The sequence below is a fragment of the Leucoraja erinacea genome, chromosome 1, assembly GCF_028641065.1.
Source record: "Leucoraja erinacea ecotype New England chromosome 1, Leri_hhj_1, whole genome shotgun sequence".
Taxonomy (NCBI): Eukaryota; Metazoa; Chordata; class Chondrichthyes; order Rajiformes; family Rajidae; genus Leucoraja; species Leucoraja erinaceus.
In genome coordinates this window covers 73,706,035-73,729,141 of record NC_073377.1, presented here as the reverse complement: position 1 = coordinate 73,729,141, position 23,107 = coordinate 73,706,035, and the positions used below count along the sequence as shown (strand labels likewise).

At 41.4% G+C, this 23,107-nt stretch overlaps 2 protein-coding genes across 3 annotated transcripts in view; one reads left to right on the top strand and one right to left on the bottom strand.

The window, feature by feature from the left end:
• The window catches only part of wdr19 (WD repeat domain 19), an 81,157-nt gene extending 80,087 nt beyond the window's left edge, over nucleotides 1–1,070 (top strand). The window contains exon 37 of one of the 2 annotated variants that reach the window (XM_055637539.1): nucleotides 898–1,070. The gene's annotated coding sequence lies outside the window, so the exon portion shown is untranslated. Of the gene's footprint in view, nucleotides 1–886 lie in introns of both variants that reach the window. The other variant, XM_055637528.1, reaches the window with a different exon arrangement.
• Nucleotides 1,071–12,896: 11,826 nt separating this feature from the next.
• The window catches only part of rfc1 (replication factor C (activator 1) 1), a 55,782-nt gene continuing 45,571 nt past the window's right edge, over nucleotides 12,897–23,107 (bottom strand). Inside the window, exons 19-25 of the mRNA XM_055637555.1 lie at nucleotides 22,887–22,985; nucleotides 22,323–22,477; nucleotides 19,877–19,994; nucleotides 15,901–16,046; nucleotides 14,813–15,026; nucleotides 14,471–14,665; nucleotides 12,897–13,304 (exon numbers count right to left, since the gene is read on the bottom strand). Coding sequence (XP_055493530.1) covers nucleotides 13,209–13,304; nucleotides 14,471–14,665; nucleotides 14,813–15,026; nucleotides 15,901–16,046; nucleotides 19,877–19,994; nucleotides 22,323–22,477; nucleotides 22,887–22,985 — 1,023 coding nt within the window. The 3' untranslated portion in view covers nucleotides 12,897–13,208. The remainder of the gene's footprint in view (nucleotides 13,305–14,470; nucleotides 14,666–14,812; nucleotides 15,027–15,900; nucleotides 16,047–19,876; nucleotides 19,995–22,322; nucleotides 22,478–22,886; nucleotides 22,986–23,107) is intronic.

The following is a 23,107-nucleotide window of genomic DNA, read 5'->3' as shown; positions in this document are numbered from 1 at the left end:
AACCATTGTTTGTTAAGGCACCAGGTTTTGGAGGACCCTGGTTTGATGTGCTAGGCTAACACTGCAAGTTAATGGCTGCAATTTTACATAAGTAGAATAATTTCTACATCAACATGTACGACTTACTAATCGACTACATATTGTCCCAAGGCATTTCATCAACGTTCTTTGGAGTGCTTCATCAATGCTCAAGTCCCTCCAAATACTGCATTATCTTTCAACCAAGATGTCCACCCTGCTCACAGACCACTGAATTCCATTAAAAAAGTGATCCATCTTTATTTTCTGCAAAGCTTGGCCAAACTGATACTCCATGAGTACATCCACAGTTGAGTCCCTAATATTCTTAAATCATTTGCAAAAGTGTAAATGCCATTTGACCAGCAATGAACAAAGCAGGAGAATAGCCGATTCAATCATTCCAGATGGGGACAAGATGTTGGCATTACAATTATCTTCATCCTTCATGGACCAGGAATGTTTTCCCACCTGGGCCTGTGTTCATTAACCATCAATAGGTAACGCAGCACTTCATTGATAGAAAGTGATAAACAATCAAGATACCTTCGCTAGATGTTCAATATGATGCACACAGTAACTGCTCCAGCAATATGTCCGCTATGGAACACTTCAGGCAAAATAACTCACAGAAACACAATTCACTATTTTGCATCGTCAATTTTGTGTGCAGTTTGCTGCTTTTTAAAAGACAAACCCAGAATAACTTAAAGTAGTTATGCAATTTGAAACACAACAAATTTGTAGAAAACAGGCAATAGAAAAATTGCTTTGATTATTTTAGATTGAAAGCAAGATCTCGTCTTTAAATCAATGTTTAATTGTCATTTTTACTGCTCAAAGTTCAAAATAACTTTCATTGCTCTAGTTATTTTGCAGATTCAGCAGGAGACGCTCAAGACACCAAGTATGAAGCTCTAATGCAAGCTTAGTGTAGATCTAGTTTCATTTTTAAATATTTATGGACAGAAAATGTATATAATCACTTTGCGGAAATGCAAATTACATTTATATTATGTATTAAATTTTTAATAAAGTTTTTAGTAAATGCATGATTAATGGATGATTTCAAAAATCAACCTATCGTGATCTAGAACACATTAGAGCTAATTCAACTTTTATTCTGATGTCTCCATTTACACGCACCTTTCATGAACTTTTGAGTTGGTTGCTTGGTAGTGCACCTCAAAACATTGTCTTTGATTAAAATAATGATTTCAATTTTTTAAATCTAATTTAAAAGTTGCATAATGTCCCCAAACAAATTAGTTGAGTAGAAGCTAGCATTGCATTGTTGGGGAATGACTTACAAGCACACATTGAGGAATGAATGGGTTCCTCTTCATCTCTGCTGCCAAACCCTTTCTAATCCTGACCAGAGTGGAAACCTCACATCTTTAAAGTATTTCAGTGATAAAATTAGCGGCTTACATCACTCCACTTGTGTTTAGTTTAGAGATACAGCGCGGAAACAGGCCCTTCGGCCCACCTGGTCTGCGCCGACCAGCGATCCCCGCACATTAATACCATCCTACACCCACTAGGGACAAATTTTACATTTACCAAGCCAATTAACCTACAAACCTGTATGTCATTGGAGTTACACAGCAAGCCCTAAAGTTGATTACTGGCCTTGTATTTCCAACTGCGATGTTTAGTTCATAAGCACAAGGTGGTGTACAGCCATATTACCAATTTATGAAGTTCTTTTATATTGCTCTTCAATCCACTTTATTGATGATCTTACAGTCCCAGGTATCAGATTGTTCCCTCGACTCATTTCCACACAAAGTAATTAATATTCACACATTACTTAAATACATCAGGGAAAGAAGAAGTGCTAGTTAGAGGGAGTGCAGGGAAATCACATTGAGCAGTACTTCTTGAGAAGTCGGTCAAGTCGAGAAGTCCGGCGTAGAAAACCACAGCTCGCAGGATATCATTACCCCCGTTACTGATGAGGAGGGAGCAAACACCGCAGAGGGGGATGAAGGTGGTGGCAAGGTTAATCTGCCAGTCAGGGAGAAGAACGGTGGGCTGAAACCTAGAGTTAAATGGCCTAGGGCAAGTAAAAAGGAAGGAATAGGAAACTGGTAATATAGATTTGGTAAAGGTGTTAGGGGCTCTGAAAGGGAGAGTGGAAAACAAGTTAGATAAGATGGGAGAGGTTATTTATCAATATGGTGCGGTCAGGTTTGGTGTTATTGAGAAAAAGTGCAGGCTCTAGACATGTTTTGATCTAGACGCGAGATAAATCAAGAGATTAGTGAAGGAGAGGAGAGTTGAGAAAGCAGTGGAGAAAGGCTACAGTTGATGAGAGGGAATTAATGTTTTGCAAGAAGAGTTAAGAAATCGGTTCGCAATATTAAGGAGGGCAAAACACAGGTGGAAGAGAAAGGAGCGAGTCAGGTCAGCATTTTATAGGGATCCGTTTAAATTTGTTAAAAGAATGTTTAGTCAGGAAAAAGGTGGAAAGCTCAAAGCTTCAAAGGAAAATTAATATTTAAAAAGGACACACTCGGATCCAGAAAAGAAGAGGAATGGGTTTCCCTCCAGATAAACCACCCTTAGGAGAGGTAGAGTATGTTAGATGTTTTACCACCAAAGTGGAAGTCACAATAGAGCGGGCAAAGACTTCTTCGGCCCCAGGGCGGAATGGACTCCCTTACTGAGTATATAAAAGTGCACCTGATGTGCTTAGAATCTTGTGGAGGCTCTTGCGTATAGTTTGTGAGAAGCAGGTCATACCAACGGTTTGACGTAGAGCAGGGGGAATTTGCATTCCCAAGGAGAAAGTCTTTAGTTAAGTCAGTTTAGGCCTATGTCTCCTAAATGTAGATGCCAACATTTTCTTTAGCATAGTGGCATAGAGGCTGGCAAGTTATTTAGAAAGGAACAGATTAATAGATACCACAGTGCAGAAAGCAGGAATCCTAGGTCTTGCAGTTTGCTTAGAACACGTTAGTGTAATATGTCACCAGATTCAGACAGCCAAGCTCGAGAGCATGTAGTGTTTTTGGACGTGGCAAATGCGTTTGGATATGTGCCACAGTCTTATTTGGAATGCTTTTGATTTCTTTAGAGTTCCAGGATTAATAGTAAATTTAGTGAAAGCATATTTGCAAGAATTTTCCTGTAAACGTTAACAATGGCAATGAATCTGGTGATTAGAGCATCATGGTGGATCATCAGCAGGCCAGACTGCGCCTCCCTCCAATCAGGGCCTATATGGATATGACCCTGGTGACCACAACAGTAGCTTGTACAAGAAGGTTGTTGGAGAAGTTACAGTAAATGATAATCTTAAATGGGGTAGATTGAAGTCACGTGGTATTTCTTTGGCAAGAGGAAGGGTAGAGAAATGAAGTCTATAATGGAGAAACCAGTTAAGTTTGGGTCGGTGGTATAACAGGAAGTTGGATGACACTGAATAGGTTTAGCAACTTAATAAGGAAGTTACTGACGGGTTGGAAAGGATAGAGAAGTCAGGGCTTCCAGGCAAGTTGAAGTTGCGGTGTTTTCAATTGGGGCTATTTCCTAGGTTGATGTGGCCATTGACAGTATATGAGGTGCCAATTTCTAAGGTGGAAAGGTTAGAGATTGGTTAATTCATATATTAGGAACCTGCAAGGTCGGCAGAGGAGCAGCAGGGAAGGAACGAGTGCGGGGATTGGCTGCAGAATCCAAATTAGCAAACTTGTAAAATTAGTTAATTGAACAGCAAATAAAAGTAGGGCTTGCACTTGGGGAACGGCCTTGTTGCAGTGAAGTGCGAGTCTTTGGCTCAAGAGTCGAGGATGGTCTGTTGCCTCCCTGGTGCCAGGGTTCAAGATGGCTCAAACCGACTTCAGAACATCCTCGAGAGCAGCTGGAAGTAGTTGTGCTCGTGGGCACAAATGACGTCGGGAAGAAGAGGAAAGAGGTTCTGCAACGCGTTTAGAGAGTTGGGGAGAAGGCTGAAAACCAGGACTTCTAGGGTGGTTATCTCTGGATTGCTTCCAGTACCTCGTGCTGGTGAGGGCAAGAACAGGGAGATAGGGGATCTGAATATGTGGCTAAGGGGCTGGTGCAGGGAGCAAGGATTTAGATTTATAGACCACTGGGATCTCTTCTGTGGTAGGGATGACCTGTACAAAAGGGACGGGTTACACCTTAACTGTCTGGCAGGCAGGTTTGATAGTGCAACAAGGGTGGACTTACACTAATAGGGGGGAGGGGTTGACAAATTGGGAGTACAAGGGTGGAGTTAAAGGGGAAGGAAAAGTTACGAAAGACACCCAAATTAATGGGATGGAAAGTTCAAGAAGGGATAAGAGTAATAGGAATAGGAACTGGTGTGAAAGGGGTGGTGAATACCGAATTAAGTGTTATATATGAATGTGCAAAGTAGAAGAAATAAAGCGGATAAGCTTGAGGCTCAGTTAGAAATTGGTAAGTATGATGTTGTGGGAATTAGAGACATGGCTGCAAGGGATTGGAGCTGGGGACTGAATATTCATGGTTATACGTCCTATTGAAAAGACAGACAGGTGGGTGGGGTGGCTCTGTTGGTAACATTGCCCATTTCCTTCGCTCCATAGATGCTGCCTCATCCGCTGAGTTTCTCCAGCATTTTTGTCTACCTTCTGTTGATAAGGAATGAGTTTCAGTCCCTGGCGAGGGGTGACATAGAATCGAGATGTAGACTCAGTATGAATAGAAAATGTAAGGGTAAAAATACCCTAATGGCAGTTACCTGCAGGCCCGCAAACAGTAGCCTGGAGATAGGGTGCAAGTCGCATCAGGAGTTTCAATTGGCATGCAGTAAAGGTAATGCTACAGTGGTTAGGGGAGATTTTAACATGCAGGTAGACTGGGGAAAATCAGGTTGGTACTGGACCTCAAGGAAGGGAGTTTGTATAGTGCCTCTGAGATGGATTCTCAGTGCAGCTTGTACTGGAGCCTTCCAGGGAGAAGGCAATTCCGGATTTGGTGTTGTGTAATGAACCGGATTTGATAAGGGAGCTCAAGGTAAAGGAACCATCAGGACCATAGATAAGTTTTAATTTGCAATTTGAGAAAGATTCAAGAGAGTTTATTGTCGTGTGTCCCTAATAGGACAATGAAATTCTTGCTTTGCTTCAGCACAACAGAACATAGTTGGCATGAATACAGAACAGATCAGTGTGTCCATATACCATTTTATATATATACACACATGAATAAATAAACAGATAATAGGCTATTAATGTTCAGAGTTTTGTCCGAGCCAGGTTTAATAGCCTGATGGTTGTGGGGAAGTAGCTATTCCTGAACCTGGTCATTGCAGCCTTCAGGCTCCTGTACCCTCTACCTGAAGGTAGCGAGATGAGTATTTGGTCAGGATGGTGTGGGTCCTTGATGATACTGCCAGCCTTTGAGGCAGCGACTGCGATAGATCCCCTCGAAGGAAAGGGAGGTCACAGCTGATGATGGACTGGGCAGTGTTTACTGCTTTTTGTAGTCTTTTCCGTTCCAGGGCGCTCAAATTGCCGAACCAAGCCACGATGCAACCGGTCAGCATGCTCTCTATTGTGCACCTGTAGAAGTTAGAGAGTCCTCCTTGACAAACCGACTCTCCGTAATCTTCTCAGGAAGTAGAGGCGCTGATGTGCTTTCTTAATAATTGCATCAGTGTTCTCGGGCCAGGATAGATCTTCAGAGATATGCACGCCCAGGAATTTGAAGCTCTTGACCCTTTCAACCATCGACCCGTTGATATAAACGGGACTGTGGGTCCCCATCCTACTGCTTCCAAAGTCCACAATCAGTTCCTTGGTTTTGCTAAGCGGAAGTGTCAGTATTGCAGTTGAACAAATGGGACTATGGAGGCGTGAGGGAGGAGCTGGTCAAAGTTGACTGGAAAGCGACCCTAGCAGGGATGATAATGGGACAACAATGGCAGGTACAGAATTTCTGGGAATAAGCCAGAAGATGCAGGATCATTTCATTCCAAAGAGGAAGAAAGACTCCAAGGGGAGTAAGAATCGACGGTGGCTGACAAGGGAAGTCAAGGACAGTATAAAAATAAATGATGTATAATATAGCAAAGATGAGCGGACCCAGAGGATTGGAAACCCTTTAAAGATCAACAGAAGGCAACTAAAAAGACATTACGGGAGTAAAGATGAATTACAAAGGTAAGCTAGCCAAGAATATAAAGGAGGATAGTAAAAGCATTTTTTTCAGGTATTTGAAGAGGGAAAAAAAAGTTAAGCAAAATAGGGTTCCCTTGAAGACAGAAACAGGTGAATTTATTGTGGGGAACAAGGAAATGCCAGACGAGATGAACCAGTACTATGTTCGTGTCTTCCTTCGTGGACAGAACCAATCTCCCAGATGTACTAGAGGACAGAGGACCTTGGGTGATGGCATAACTCAGCGAAACACCAATGAATGTAGGTGCCCACTTGATAAACCCAATGATATGCTTGCAGCTACAAGATTCATATTTTTTAGGAGCCAATTAATATGGAGGTAGCTGGGGGTTTTGCATATGGAGTAATTTATTGCAAGATGGTGTATTTAGTTAGATAATACTTTGGTTTGGGGCTTGGTTTTCTTAGTTGAGCATTTATCCTGGAGTTATAGCACAAGTACTTTGTGTTTATTTGTAATTTACTGCCCCTCTACCATATCCAGTCATAATCTCAAACATGGACAGTCCTCTTTATTCATACATTTTCTGGGCTGGCAAGACTAGCTATTATTGTCCACCTCTGTCTGCTCTTAAGGTCATGATGAGCTGCTAACTTGAACCACTGCAGTCTTTCTGGTGAAGCTTTCCCCCCCAATGTTGTTCAGTGAAGAGGTTGAGATGTAGACCTAGTGATGAGGTGGGAACTGATAATATTTGCAAGTCAGCGTGGTGTGTAAGTTGGAGAGGAACTTCAAGCAGCTTGCTTTCTCCTGGATGATGTTGCCATATTGAGTTGTTGGAACAGTGCTCATCCAGACAAAGAACTTTCAATCACAATGGTAGATGTTGGTAAGGCCGTGACATCAGGTAACGAGTCACTTGCCACAGGTTATCCAGCCTCTTCCCTGCTTGTGAGGACACAGTGTTTGTATAGTTGACTTTCTTACCAATGCCATACCAATGCCACTCAATCTAAAGAGTCAGTGGTTACTTGCATTTTGATGACAGGATGTTTGCTGATAACCACAGCAATTTCTACATATGCACTGTATCATAAAAGTATTCGTGCCAGAGATCTCGTATACAGCAATTGTGAATCTTAAACAAATCTTTTATTGTGGCATCGATGTGTGTATTAAATTTAAGTGGTATCCTTCGGATGACCAAAAAAGTAAAAATAGTAGAAATGAAAATAACAGACTGCAAAACGGCAGAGGTTTACCACAGCAGATGTCTTGAAACGGCAAGAATTAAGGAAATTAAGTATAACGTTTGGACATCCAGAAATCCATCGATAAAGTAATGCGATTTGGACACATGATTAAAATGCAGAACACGAAGTCAAAGAGCAAGTAGCAAAATTAAAAGAGTAGGGTACAAAAGAGTTTTTAAAAACCAGTGGGTCATGGGGGATCAATTCTTGATCAACACAGGGATTAACTCTCGGAACATTATTGTTCACCATTTACATCAAATATTTGGATTCAGCAATATCAAAGATCGAACAATGCCAAGATAATGAGTTAAAACAGCACTGATAAATGGAGGAAGACAATATGCCCAGTCAATAGATTTGGAACAGGCTTATAGAACTCACAGCAAGGTCACACATTGATTCTCCTTGCAAATATAGACATTTGAAACGGGGATAGAGCAGCAAAGGGAGCAAAAGATAATCACAAATTACCTAAAGATAACAATATAATTTTTTTGGGGAGGAGGGGTTAGAAGGGAAGAGATTAATCTGAGGAATTACTGGGATTCATTTGAATAAGAAAGTGAGGTCATGTAAGAGTTCTTACCAAGTTAACAGTTTAAAACTAATGAAAGCATGTGACAACTTTTTTCTCTAGTTAGAGCATCTATGTTCTCCAATATAAAGTCCAAAACTGAGGGTGAATAATTTCTGGCTTAGGGTTCAATGTACAAGACTAACATAACTTCACATTTAAACATAACCTTGGTTACCCCACATTTGGGATTCAGTACTGTTCCATAAAATAAGATCAAAGCAAAATGGTTTAAAGTTGACACTAAAATTCTACACAGGGGAAAAAAGCTTTTGCAAGTGGAAAGGCATATCAGCTTACACAAACTTGAATTAAAGCACCTTTATACAAAATAGCCTATTAATAAATGCAGTATGGAGTTTTTAAGGATTGTTTTATTCTGCAACAATTTTAAATTAAAGTTACGTGCCCTCAAAAGAAACTTAGGATTTCTGCTCAAATATTACAAGCAATGTTGCCAATTTTTAAACAAAATATTATCAGCATTTTTTGTTTGTAATCTTGATTACTTTATGGGTTTATTTGCACAAGGAAATTTCTAACAAGCCGAGTTCAACAGGAACAGGTTTTTCCTCCTCCTGTTAGATTCACAAAAGGTTGTCATATGCCAGGGATGAATTCCCAATCATAATTTACCTCAATGCAACCTGGAATTTGTTTTCAAATCTGCACTTTCACTGCAGCTATACTATATTTTGCACTCATTTCCTTTTACACTACCCGAGGTACTCATGTATATGGTTTGCCTGAATAGCATGCAAAACAGTTTACCATAACTTAGTACACATGACAATAAACCAACACCAATAATACTGAAAAACAAAAGTATTTGAATATTCTCAATGATGTGCAATATATACTCTGCAAGTGCGTTCTGTTCACAAACCCAATTTTCCTAATTATAGTTCCACTGTCATTTCATTGTTATTTTTTTTAATAAATCTTACCTTTTACAGTTTATCAAATTTAGACACAAGACCATCTTCCACAGGAAGTACTTTACTAATTCTTCCAATGTTGATCATACTGCATAATACCAGCACCAAATCCACCTTCTGCCAAATCAAGATAGTGTTATGGGTTTGGGTCTAAATTGCCAGTGATAGGGATAATATCCAGTTGAGATATTAACTCTAGATTCACTGTGGCACCTCCAGTGCATGTTAAACATTTTAATGAGATGCACTGTTGTTCAACAAGCAGCACGAGGAGAGTTAACTGCATTCATGTCCCATGCTAAATTTGGCTCTAACTGCATCTACATGTTTCACCACCAGGTGTCGCCGTACGTGGCAGCCTCGCCAAATGCCTGTCTCCTCCCTTTCTTCTTTTGTTTTAGTCTCTTTTTACTTGCAAGTTTTAGTGTAATTTTAGTTTTTGTATTATGGAGGGGTGGTTGGGGACATTTTTTTTTAAATCTCTTCCGTCGAAGGAGATGCAACTTTTTCCATATCGTATCTCCGTCTGCACTGCGACCTTAACATCATGGAGCCGGCGGTCCCTTTGTTAGGGATCAACTTCGGGAGCCCCAACCGCAGGAAACTCGATCTCCCTGATGGTCGCCCTGACTGCGGATGTTTCAATTGCCCCGATCGCGGGAGAAAAGGTATAAGTTATTTGTCTTCCATCACAGTGGGGCATGTGAGGTCACCCGAAAACCAAGATGGACGTGCTGCCTGCACTGGTGAGGACTCGGAGGAAGTGCCGTGAATGCAGTGATCTCAGTGTTTGCAGGGGCATAGCTCCATGTGGCATCCCGGACTCTAATGCAAGTGTGGAACGGCTTTCTGACTGTTCGGGCGGACAGGGACTGCAGAGAGAGTGACATCAGTCGGTACAACTCTGGACAAATCACAGTGAAGGAGCGCGTGTGTGTGTGGCCCGAACATTGATTGATGACTGTGGGTCTCCCCTTATGCTGTGTTCCTTGAGGATTCCCACGTGCCATTGTGCTGGCTGTTTATTCTATGTTTAATCTTTATGTAGTTATGTATCTTGTTGCTTTTTTTTGAATGACAGTATGGCAACAAATTCCACTGCACCTCAGTACACGTGACAATAAAGTACCATTGAACCATTGAGGACAATAAAAGCTTTCCTCAACATGAACAAGACAAAGGAGGTAGTTACTGACTTCAGAAAGCATGGTGGAGGACATGCCCAATCAGCATCAATGATGCATCAGTGGAAATGGATGCAAGTTTAAAGTTCCTTGGTGTTAATTAATATTACTAATGTGGACCAACCACATCGATGTGATAGCCAAGGCACACCAATACCTGTATTTCCTGAGAAATGTGAGGAAATGTGGCATAGTGATCCTCAGTGACTCATGAATGTCGAGGCACAATACAGAGCATATGGTCAGGTTGCATCACAGTTTTGGAAGGCCATAAGTGATAGGAGCAGAACTAGGCCATTCGGCCCATCAATACTCCACCATTCAATCATGGCTGATCTCTATCTCCCTCCAAATCCCATTCTCCTGGCTTCTCCGCAAAATCCCCGACACCCGTACTAATCACAAATCTATCAATCTGTCTCAAAAATATCCATAGACTTGGCTCCACAGTCTTTTGTGGCAAAGAATTCCACAGATTCACCACCCTCTGACTAAATAAATTTCTCATCTTCTTAAAGGAACGTCCTTTCATTCCAGTCCTAGACTCTCCCACTAATGGAAACATCCTCTCCACGTCAACTCTATCCAAGCCTTACATTATTCGTTACATTTCAATACAGGCCCAGTGCCATCAAAAGCTCATCATATGTTAACCCACTCACTCCTAGGATCATTTTTGTAAACTCTCCAGAGCCAACACATCCTTCCTCAGATATGGTGCCCAAAATTGCTCACAATATTCCAAATGTAGTCTGACGGGGGTAGAGCTCTGCCCGAGACCACAAGAAAATGGAGAGAGTTGTAGATATAGTCCAGTCTATCATACAGATCAGACTTCCCACCATTGGCTCTATCCACAATACAAGCCACCTCAGAAAAGTAGCCAGCATAATCAAATACCTTCTCGCTGCTCCATATGGCAGAGTTGTGGACGTGGCCCGGACCATCACGTAAACTAACCTCCCTTCCATTGACTCCATCTACACTTCACGTTGCCTCAGCAAGGCCACCAGCATCATTAAGGACACGTCTCACCAGTCACTAACTCTTCTCCCCCTCCCATCAGACAGGGAGGGGGAGAAGTCTGAAAATGCATACCTCCAGATTCATGGACAGTTTTTCCCCCTCAGCTGTTATTAGGCTACTGAACCGCCCTCTCACCTGATAGTGTGCGGTTCTGATCACGCATCTACCTCATTGGAGACCTTTGAACTAACTTTTGTCGAACATCATCTTGAACTAAACGTTGTACCCTTTATCTTGTATCTGTAGACTATGGACAACTCGATTGTAATAATTAAAGTCTTTTCATTGTCTGGGTAGCACAAAGCTTTTCACTGTACACGTGACAATAATCAAACCAAACCAAAGTACAGAAGCTTAAAAGCACATACCAACAGTCTCGGGAACAGTCTCGGGAACAACTTCCACCCATCTTATCAGACTTCTGAACGGCCCTTCCATAAGCTTGGGTACTGTCCGTTCACTTCCACCCAACTACAATGCTGAGAACTATATTCTACACTCTGTACTTCAGTTTAAACTTGTATGGTATATCTGATCTGTTTGAATAGCATGCAAAACACAGCTCGTCACTATACCTGACATGACAATAATAAACATATTAAACTAATGTGAACATGTACAGAATTTAAGTATCACATAAATGCGTACCCTACCCTTATATAATTCACTAGAATCTCAGCACATGTGTTCAACTGCATAGCCCAAAGAGGTGATATTTGCCTTGCTTTGGAAAAAAAATGCCACAGCTAAAATATACCCTCTTCTCACAAGCTGGATACATTAAGAAAATTCTATTTTTTTACTTTTTTTTTAAAATTAAATATAAAAATAACAGAGCTGATCCAAGTTAGTAGAGCAGAGGCAGGAAATGGCAGCAACTCCTCTGCAAGTCCAGTAGGAAAGCAAATCTTAAGGCTTCAGCACATCAGAAGGAGGTAGGTACATATGACACCTAAAAACTCTCAACTTGAACCAGACGCTGCTGTCCATTTGTGGACCCAAAAGCCTCTATTGGACAATGTAGGAGTTTGGCCCAATGAAAGTTGGATACAAGCTGGTATTCCCAATAAATGATTTTTGAATCACCAAACCTCAGGTTAAAGGGCCTAGTCTTGCGAGCCTTTGAATTATCAATGATATACCGCAACTTGCTTTAACTGTCAAATAAAAGTGTAAATCAATTAGTTTATGTGCAAGACCTAGGTAAACCGACAGGATCAGGTACTTAGTTAAACACCACAGAAATATGGCTGGAACCAAGTCTACCTGATCAATAATGTTCTTTGCTCACATCAAGCCGAGTTTATCAACCAAGAGGATGATAATACATTATTATTATTATTGCCCAAATCAAGCTCCAGGCAGAAAAATAGTAAAAAACAAAGCAAATTATGAGCTCTTACCAAGTTAACAAACAGCTTAAATCTAATGAAAGAATGTGACATAACCTTTTTTCTCTAGTTATGAGACACATCTACTTCAATGCTGATCTAAGATCCAAGTACAACCTGTACTAAGATTGATATTTTTCCGATAGAAAGTGCAAAACCGTGAATAAGGTGGCTTAGGAAGACAATGCACACCAGATTATCAACATGACTTCACCACACTGCTGTTGCTCTGGACCTGGGGGTCAAACTAATTCCCAAGTAGGGCCAACAAAAACTTGGCAAAGTGTTTACAGATTCTGACAGGCCGTTACAGAGAATAGCTCCACTAATCCTCCCATCTTTCATAAACAGTTTCCAGTTATGTCTGCACAGGGACCAATACAGGGCTCATCTTCCTGATGCAGGCGACACTGCAAAAATTACTTTATTCAAAAAAACCTGCGCCACATTTTGTTAATTTACAGTTTCAAAAATACCTAAAAAGGATAGTTTTGTTTTTGCTTATGTACAGAAAAATACAGGCATCTTTACTCAAGAGTAAAGATTGTAAATAATTTTGCTTAAAGAATGCAAAAGAAAACTGCCCTCTGAAATAAATCGTTTCAAGCCCCAGGTATTATCCCTGGCCCCTCCAGTCCCATTTTCTGACAGCAGACCTGCAGCTCGTGAAAACAAACCCAATCTCTCCAGGCAAAAGAAATAAATCACTTTGTGGCCTTTTTCTTTCCCTTATCTTTTCTTCCTTTATGCTGCGGCAATTTTTCTTCTGTTTTGCTCTTCGATGCTTTGGATTTCTTTGGCTAAAAAAGAAAATAAGTTTTAAGAAATCATAATTGCACAGGGTACAACTCGTACTCCCCATTTTCAAAAATATCAGAAGAAATAATATCATAGTGATTATATTAATTGAATAGCAATTAGCCTGTGAGATTCTTTAATATCATCGTGATTATATTAATTGAATAGCAATAAGCCTGTGAGATTCTTTATATGCAAACCTCTTAGGATATTATGCAATTTCTTCCTAGCCTTTAGGGTTTTATATTTAATGGGACTTTTACCAATGGAGCAGACTTTCAATATCCACTGGCTACAATCAGCAACTTGAATTTTCTATCGCCAAGAAGATCAGGCTCAAATTGATAATGATGAGGGGAATGAGACAATATGAAACGTTGCTACTCCTGCTGAAGATGCAACGGCTAAATGGTCACTTCAAGTGCCCACTCCATTCCTGCTTGACCAGCTTGTGGTCTCCTCGCTGTTAGAATGGGACCCAATGCAAATTTGAGGAACGCCACCATGTCTTCCGTCTGGGCACATTGAAGTCTTCAGGACTCTATAGCGTATTCTCCAAGTTTAACTCTCTCATTCTTTCTTAATACCCGTGTCAGACTGGCAATATGCACCAGTCATCACTTGAGCTCAGTTTTCCTCTTCCGAATAGTGCAGTCAGGCCTGCTGGGTCTGCCATAAGCAGCACATAACACAGACAAAAAGCATAATGTGTTTCTAACTTTCACAGTATCCCGTTTGGTCTCATCCTATCAGTGATATTCTCTTTGCTTTACCCACCCTTCCCCCACCTTATTTGCTACAGAAAAGTTGCTTCTGTTATTCCACGTTCTGACAAGGGGTCTCAGATGCTGCCTGATCCGCTGAGTGTTTTATTTTTGAAATTTCCATTGTTTCCAGATGTTTTTGATTTACAGATATAATCCTGATATTCTAACGTTGTGTTATTATCCAATCAGCTATTATTACACGAAAGATAAATTGGGACAGAGAACAAGACTTCCATCTCTCCTTTGAAGATAGGTTACCATCCTCTCTCATACAACTCAGCATCAATCTTCCTTTGTAGAGCAATATCTTTTTGTTCCTCCATTACAAACATCTAGCAATCCTAATATTTGGTGTCTAGATGACTTAAGAAAACCATTCAAGTGCAAGATGAGGTTCCTACCTTAATCATTCCATCCATTTCCAAGTTATCCTCGGCTTCATCCGCCTGCACGTCCTCAGTTTGCAAGTCACCATTAAGCTCAGAGTTGACAGATGATCCAGCACCATTTCCATGTTTCAATTTCTTTATAGCTTGTAGGGCGTAGGGAGTCATGTGTGTCTCTTTGTTATAGGTGCGTGTAAATGCAGCTTTTACCTAATAGGGGTTGAGGAGAAACAGAATTGAAGTACGTCGAGTAATCTCAATCAAGGACTGAAGCTTCTGTTATATCTCCTGGACCTGGAACCAGCTAATTTAATCCCACTAGATTACGAGTGGTCAATAGAAATGGGCTTGGATTACCTTTGGATCTAGTTTGGAGAATGGATCGGGTCGTCCACCCCAGCTGCTAATCTCCATGATACAATCCACGTCCTCCTTCATCAGATAATATGCATCCATCGTTTCAAGGGCCTCTTGAACACCATTTGTTCCCTGAAGTGCAAGAGGCCGCACTAGTGTATCCCGCAGGTAAGGAAGATAATCCAAGTTCACTGCCCGCTTACTGGCATGTGTCCTTTGAATCAGTATTAGAAGTACAGATGTGAGGGCTCAGAATAAACGTCGACAAATACAAAAATCACGCAAAAAGCCACAGGACATTGAGCTGACTAACATACTTCTTAATAGGTGTATACCTGTTGAACTTAAATTTCCACTCTTTCTATTCAAAGCAGCGGGCCAAAACAGGGCTATACCAGCACAGCATTGGTAACCACCTTCCTGAAGTTACTTGTACAGGCGAGAACTTAGACCATGTACTGCAGGCCAGCGCTTCACAGAAGCAGTACAAAGTACTGTGCGTCGGCAACACAGTGGTAGAGCTGCTGCATTACAGCACCGGGGACCCAGCTTACATCCCGACTGCAGGAGATGTCTGTATGGAGTTTGAATGTATTCCCTGTGATCCCGTGAGTTTTCTCTGGGTGCTCCAGTTTCCTCCCACACTCCCAAAGACATACAGGTTTGTAGGCTAATTAGCTTTGGTAAAAAAATTGTGAATTATCCCTAGTGTGTAGAATGTTAGTATACAGGGCGATCGCTGGTAGATGTGGACTCTGTGGGCCGAAGGACCAGTTTCCACGCTATATACCTAAAGTCTAAATAGATCTATTCAGACCTAATCACTATATAATCACTACTCATTATGGCAATGACACCAATAATAACCCTCACACCCCACCTCTTCCCACAGTTTAAGGAAACCAAGGCATTGCAGTCTCAAGTATTTCAGATTATTTGACTGACCACAGATCATCTCGATTCCTTTAGCTCATGTTCACATCAAGCTGCTGCTGGCGTCTTACAATGAGATCTTTTATTTTTTGAAATAAGCACAATATAAACATTTCATATAAAGCAACTACTCTGCTAAAATAATATCTCCATACCTTAAGCACATGTGCCTGGTAAGTTCTTGAACAGTGCGGTCATGCTTGCCAGTGGATGAAAACTTTCCCAACCAACTTGGGAAAGTGGGAAATTGTGCCATGTAACCTTTCATCAATTCACCAGGGATCACACTGGCATAAATAGCCTGCAAAACAACAAGACCTGAATACTCTGCACTAGAAATTCATTTACATATTTATCATAGATTCGTTACTAACTCATGCCATTTCATAAACAAATATCACTGCAGGAAAAGTTTCTTCCATGTTCTTTTATCATAGTTAGTTTCCTCCATAATTTGTAACCTTTAGTCTGAATCTGATGCAAAGGCAGACAACAAACTACTTATATATTTTAAACCAACAATATATTCAGAGGTGTGAAGTACATAGCGTTCATCAGCACATCCACTCCTTAAAAACCCAACTTCAAATGCACAACTAACCCTTCAACTAGCAATTATGTAGCTCATTCTTCAGCAGCTAGTTTTCTTTGACCAGGTTCTTTGGGAGGTTAGCTTGGCCTATAATTTCATTCAGTATTTCAGAGATGCAGCCACCTACATTTCTACACTCACCTAGCAGCCACTCCATGAAACAACAAGCTGTTTTCAAATAGAAAAGTTATTTTTAACAGCCAAAAATGAGTATTTGTTACTGCAGGCTAAAAATACTAAAGGGTGCTTGGTACATTGTTTAATGTAGTATCATTGCATAAAATTCGATCAAAGCAATTGCTTGTCCATTTCAATAACTGCCGCAGCAGTGTAACTAGCAGCCGTTGTTCTTAAAGAGACAGTGTCTGATTACTATGGGGGACTCTCCGCCCAGTACAACCAAAATGTCTTGGAGGTCTGTAATGTTAATCTGGTTGTCAAAATTTGAGGGGTTTAAAAAAAACTATTTTTGTTAAGGCTTCTATTAAGTAAATAATATAAACAAAACTAACAGTAAGATGAAGTAGATCAAGAGATGTTACTTTAAATCTCAGGTGATCTATGATGATTCTATACTATGACAATATTTCTCAAGCAGTAGAACAGATCATGTTGAAATCCTGCAGTTTTGAACCTACAGTTAAAAGAAACACACATCTGCGCTGACAAGCGTCTAATCCATTTAACTGGATTAGCGCTCTTCCAATCTCTCGATGGCAGCGGAGTTCCTGGCAGCAGGGTAATCCCCGACCTCAGAGAATTCCACAATGAGAATAGTGCCTGGAAGAGCCGGGAAAGCCTCCATTGTGCCCAATAATCTGGTGCTATCATAGCCGGGGACTTCAATGCGGCTTGTTTGAAGTCACATCCTAACTACCACCAGCACATGTCCTGTACCACCAGAGGAACAAACACCCTCAACCACTGTGCATCCATCAGAAGAAAGGCCTCCCTCTCTCTCTCTATCACTCATACTCACATTTTGAAATCATACCACTTTCCGAAATCACAACATCTGGTTCTTCCTATGTATAGACTGCATCTAAAGAGCACACCCCCAGCGGTGAGGACTGCACGGAGACAGCGAGCCATCACTCCCGGCCCAGCTCAACACGGTCTCCGCTCACTTTGACAGGGAGAACACCAAAGTGCCTTCTCAGGCCCCCACAGCCCCCAATGTCAACGAGGCAGACATCAGAAGATCCTTCATGAGGGTGAACCTCCGGAAAGCTTCAAGCCCTGATGGTATACCGGGTCATGTCCTCAAAACCTGCACGGACCAACTGGCTTCGGTTTTTGCAGACATCTTCAACCTCTCATTAATAAAACCCAAGGTTCCCACCAGCTTTTAAAGGACATCAATTATATATTACATAGAGCACTTACATTTCATTATTATTATCATGCACATGACACTAACAATGCCTTGTAACTGTATCTTTTGACTGGTGGCAGACCAATTTCCCTCCAGGATAAAGTTGTAATTGTATAATACCGATGCACAAGAGAAGCAAGGTGACATGTCGGTGACTACTGAACAATGCTGATTAAGTGCTTTGAGAGGTTGGTTATGGTACATAACAGGAACTTGGACCCACTACAATTTGCTTTCTGCCGCAATAGATCAATGGAGGAAATGCAATCCCAATGGCTCTCCAATCGGCAGTGGATCAATTGGACAATAAGAACACGTACGTCAGGCTGTGTTCTACAGTTCAGCATTCATCATCATCATCCATCATAAACATATCAAACTCAGGGAACCGAGTCTCCGCTCATTCCTATGAAACTGAATCCTTGGCTTCCTCATCCCTCAACGGCAACATTTCCTCTTCGATGACCATCTCAAGACTGCGCTCAGTCCCGTTCCACTCCCTCTTTACCCATGATTGTTCCAACTCCATCTACAAATTCATCAATGACAGCACTGTTGTTGGACAAATAACCGGCAATAATTACTCAAAGTACAGGAGGGAGATTGAAAATCGGATTAAATGGCACCAGAACAAACTTGCTCTTATTGCCAGCAAGATCAAGAAGCTGATTGTTAACTTTAGAAAGGGAAAGACGAGGATCCACAAACCTCACTTCATCGTTAGGCTAGTAGTGGAGAGAGTCAATAACTTCAAATTCCTGGGGGTGTGTACATCTCCAAAGATTTGCCCTGGGCCCAGTACACCGATGCAATCAGAAAGAAAGCCCATTGGTAGAGATGATATTGAATGGCTGCATCATACCTGGTTCAGCAACTCCAACACTCAGGAATGAAGATGATTACATAAAGTGAACACTGCCCAGTTCATCATATGTTTAGTTTAGAGATACAGCGCGGAAACAGGCCCTTCGGCCCACCCAGTCCACGCCGACCGGCGATCCCAGCACATTATCACTATCCTACACTCACTAGGAACAGTTTTTACATTTACCAAGCCAACTAACCTACAAACCTGTACATATTTGGAGTGTGGGAGGAAACCGAAGTTCTTGGAGAAAACCCACGCAGGTCACGGGGAGAACGTACAAACTCAGTACAGACAGCACCCGTAGTCGGGATCCATCCCGGGTCTTCGGCGCTGCATTCGCTGTAGTGTAACTAGCAGCCGTTGTTTTTAAAGAGACAGCAACTCTACCGCTGCGCCACCGTGACCACCCGCACTGACCTCCCCACCAAAGGGATCTGCAGGAGGCCCCAACTCAAAAAGGGCATCCAGCAGAGACCCACACCACCCTCTCCATGCTCACATCTCACTCCTACCATCACCAACGGTTTCAAGAATAGCTTCTTCCCAATAACCATCAGGCTCCTGAACACAGAGCACTAACCTCGGCAATGAACTCTCTGGTTGCATTAAGGGTTTTTTTTTTTTTGCACTAATATTGGGATTTTTAATTTATGCAATTTTAAGTTATATATTATCTATGTGCATTGTGTTTACAGGCTGCAAGTAAGAATTTCGTTATTCCATTTTCAATACGTATGACAATTAAAGAGTCATGACTCTTGAAGATCTAAAGATTAGGAACAATCTTGAACAAAGACCAACCGTCATATATTGAAGAGGGAAAATTAATAAACGTTATTGACTGCAAGTCACAACGAGATTGGCTATAAAGATTTAATGACTTCAGAACCGACTGATTTACTCAAACATAGGATTAAATGCAATTGCAATAAAATGCAAACTTTTAATTGCGGGCAATTATTTTGCACAAATGGATCTATAAGCCAATAAATTATGGTTGGACTACAGTTGCAGCTAAGTAGGGAAATCTGCATAAATTAACAAATGCAGGCAATTCTAGCATTCATTTGTTGTCGAAAGCAATATTCTCCTTAGTTGTGGTAAGGTGGAACCTTACTGGAATTTAAATAGTTTGAGTTTTGAAAGTAACAAAAACTAATTGCAACTTGCAATTCGAAATGTGCAAAAGGGAAAATGACTGTTGTTCAAGACAAGTAGACCTTGGGATTGACAATACCATACAAAAATAAAGAATATCTTACTACTCAACACACGATACCTCATGATAGCACTGACCTGAGTCGGGAGAAGATTCCAGGCCTGCTGAGAACGGATTCGTTTATCCACATGGTCTCCATCACAGATACTATCTGCTGTTTTACTCAGCAGCATTAAATGCTTTTTGAGGTTTGATCTAAAATGCAAGCACAGCACAACTAAACAGCTGCATTCGCAAAGGGTTCAAAGACCAGAACGAGAGCGCAAAATAACAAGAAAAGAACATAAACAGACAGATCATCCGTTCATACAAAGGGGATTCGAAACAAACCTAAATGATCAATAAAACCAAAACTTTGAAAATATGAAAACAAAACTCAAAAAGCTAGAAATACTCAGTAGGAAATGCAGCAGATAGAGAGATGATTAATGTTTCTGGTCGATGAAACTTATCAGAATTAAGCAGCTATTAAATTATTGAACAGGTGTTCAGACAAAAATGTACCATGCTAATGATTAAGAAGGAACTGCAGATGCTGGAAAATCAAAGGTAGACAAAAATGGTGGAGAAACTCAGTGGGTGAGGCAGCATCTATGAAGCAAAGGAAATAGGCAACGTTTCGGGGGGGGGGGGGGGGGGGGGGGGAAGAAAGGAAGTGGGCTGAGGAAGAGCTGAGAGGGGGAGGAGGAGCCAGTAGGGGCTACCTGAGAGATGAGAAGTCAATGTTCATACCACTGGGGTGCAAAATAGAAACATAGAAATTAGGTGTAGGAGTAGGCCATACCTGCCCTTCGAGCCTGAGAAGTCCGCCATGTTCATACCGCTCATGGCAATCATCCCAAGCGAATACGAGGTGCTGCCTCCTCCCATACCCCTCTGATCCCCTTAGCCACAAGGGCCACATCTAACTCCCTCTTAAAGGAGCCAATGAACTGGCCTTGACTACCCTCTGCGGCTGAGAGTTCCAGAGACGGACCACTGTGTGAAAAAGGGGGAGTTGAAGCTGTGACTGTCCTGGACTTCCCCAAACATCGGGAGCAATCTTCCTGCATCTAGCCTGTCCAACCCCTTAAGAATTTTGTAAGTTTCTATAAGCGAATCTCCTAAATTCTAGAGGTATAAACCAAGTCTATCCAGTCTTTCTTCATAAGACAGCCTGACATCCCAGGAATCAGTCTGGTGAACCTTCTCTGCACTCCCTCTATGGCAATAATGTCCTTCCTCAAACTGCCCAAGCGAAATATGAGGTGCTGCTCCTCCAATTTATGGTGGTCCTCACTCTGGCCATGGAGGAGAACCAGGATAGATAGGTCTGATTCGGAATGGGAGGGGGAGTTAAAGTGCTGGGCCACCAGGGAATCAGGTTGGTTATTGCGAACCGAGCGGAGGTGTTGGGCGAAGCGATCGCCAAGCCTACGCTTTGTCTCACCGATGTAGAGCAGCTGACACCTAGTGCAGCGGATGCAATAGATGAGGTTGGAGGTGCAGGTGAGCCTCTGTTGCACCTGGAAAGACTGCTTGTGTCCTTGAGAGGTAAAGCGACAAGTGTAGCATTTCCTGCGGTTGCAAGGGAAAGTGCCAGGAGAGGGGGTGGTAACCAACCTGATCTCCCGGTGGCTCAGCACTTCAACCCACCCTCCCATTCCGAATCCAACCTTTCTATCCTGGGCCTCCTCCATGGCCAGAGTGAGGACCACAGTAAATTGGAGGAGGAGCACCTCACATTTTTGCTTGGGCAGTTTGCACCCCAGCGGTATGAACATTGACTTCTCTAATTTTAGTATTCTCCATACTGATGTCACTGTCCTGTGTCCTTCCGCTTGGTAAAAACAGATGCAAAGTACTCGATTAGTACCTCGCCAACATCCCCTTACCCCAAGCACAAATTCCCTCCTTTATCCTTGAGTGGTCCAACCTTCTCTCTGCTTACCCTCATTTTTAATATGGGTATAAAAAGCGTTGGGATTTTTTTATTTGTTTATTTATTTATTTATTTTTAATAAATCAGACTCAGTTATTTTGTGGCCCCTTTTAATCACCCACTTGAGTTCTATCCTTCTTTGTTAATATTCCTCAAAGGCCTTTGAGATTCCATCCTCTTAAACTTTGCATGCACTTCCTTTATCTATTTGACCAAATTTACAACCTCATGGGGTGTGTGGAATAAATCTCCAATTTGAGGGTTAGCTATACCACACACTTACTAAAATGCATATGTTAGTATTTAATCCCCCAAATCCTCCAAGTTTACTCTTCGCTGCGCTCCATTGGTCAGTGCTGAACGAGATTTCAGCATCCGGTGGCAACTGAGAGGTCCTGTTACCAAATTTATTAAACCCAGAATGACCTGGTATGTCTCCAGTCATTTCAATAGTTCACCAACAGCTACTAAGAAGGAGCTCCAGATCACAAACACAAAGAACCTATAACCAGATTCAAGATTTTTCACCAAAATCATTTCAGTTCATAAGATGACACCCAAGATGACACAAAGCAACAGGGAAGCGGTTGGTCTTTACTTACCCAGAGGCCGCCGGCTTCACATGCAGATAGTTTTCTTGAACAAAAAGCGGTGAAAGTGAATAATCATGGAAGAACAGGTCAGACTTGTCTATTAAACTCATGGAAGCACTTTCCTCTCCAGCAGAAAACACTTTCCTCACAACATCAAAGGGACCCTGAAATTAGAACGCCAAATTTTTGCAATCATTATTTATCTATTTATTTTGAGCACAAAAAGACCCAGACATTTCTAAAGCAATAGGGAAAAGTTTTTTTTCTTTAAACTAAGATTTTTATCTTGCTCTAGTTAGTTGCTGGATTATCAGAAACATTAACACGCAAGGCAAAGTATGTGATTTTCATTCTTCCCCCATGGTACTTTTGCCTGACAATTTTTAATGACTTGATATTCAATATGGGAAGAGAACCAACATTCCAACATGACCAGAAAATACAAACTGAACAAGGCAAGAACTAATCAGTATGTGACGGTACACAAAGTCATGCATTCAGTTAGGGATTTGAATATTATTTTTATCCCTAAAATATCTTCAACAATAAATTGCTGTTGAAATAAAAACCCACCAGTTTAATGTCCTTCTTGGTCTTCCTGCCATTTTCTTTCGCCTGATCGTATGTCAATGTCTCATTTTTTGCACACCACATACTGAGATTATGCAGGACCTAGAAACAAAATGTTGAAACAACAAAAACTGACAAGGCTTCATAGTTTACAGGAATCTACAGGGCATGAAGGAACCAATGCCAGCAGAAAAAATACACACATATCCAACCTAACCAGTCTT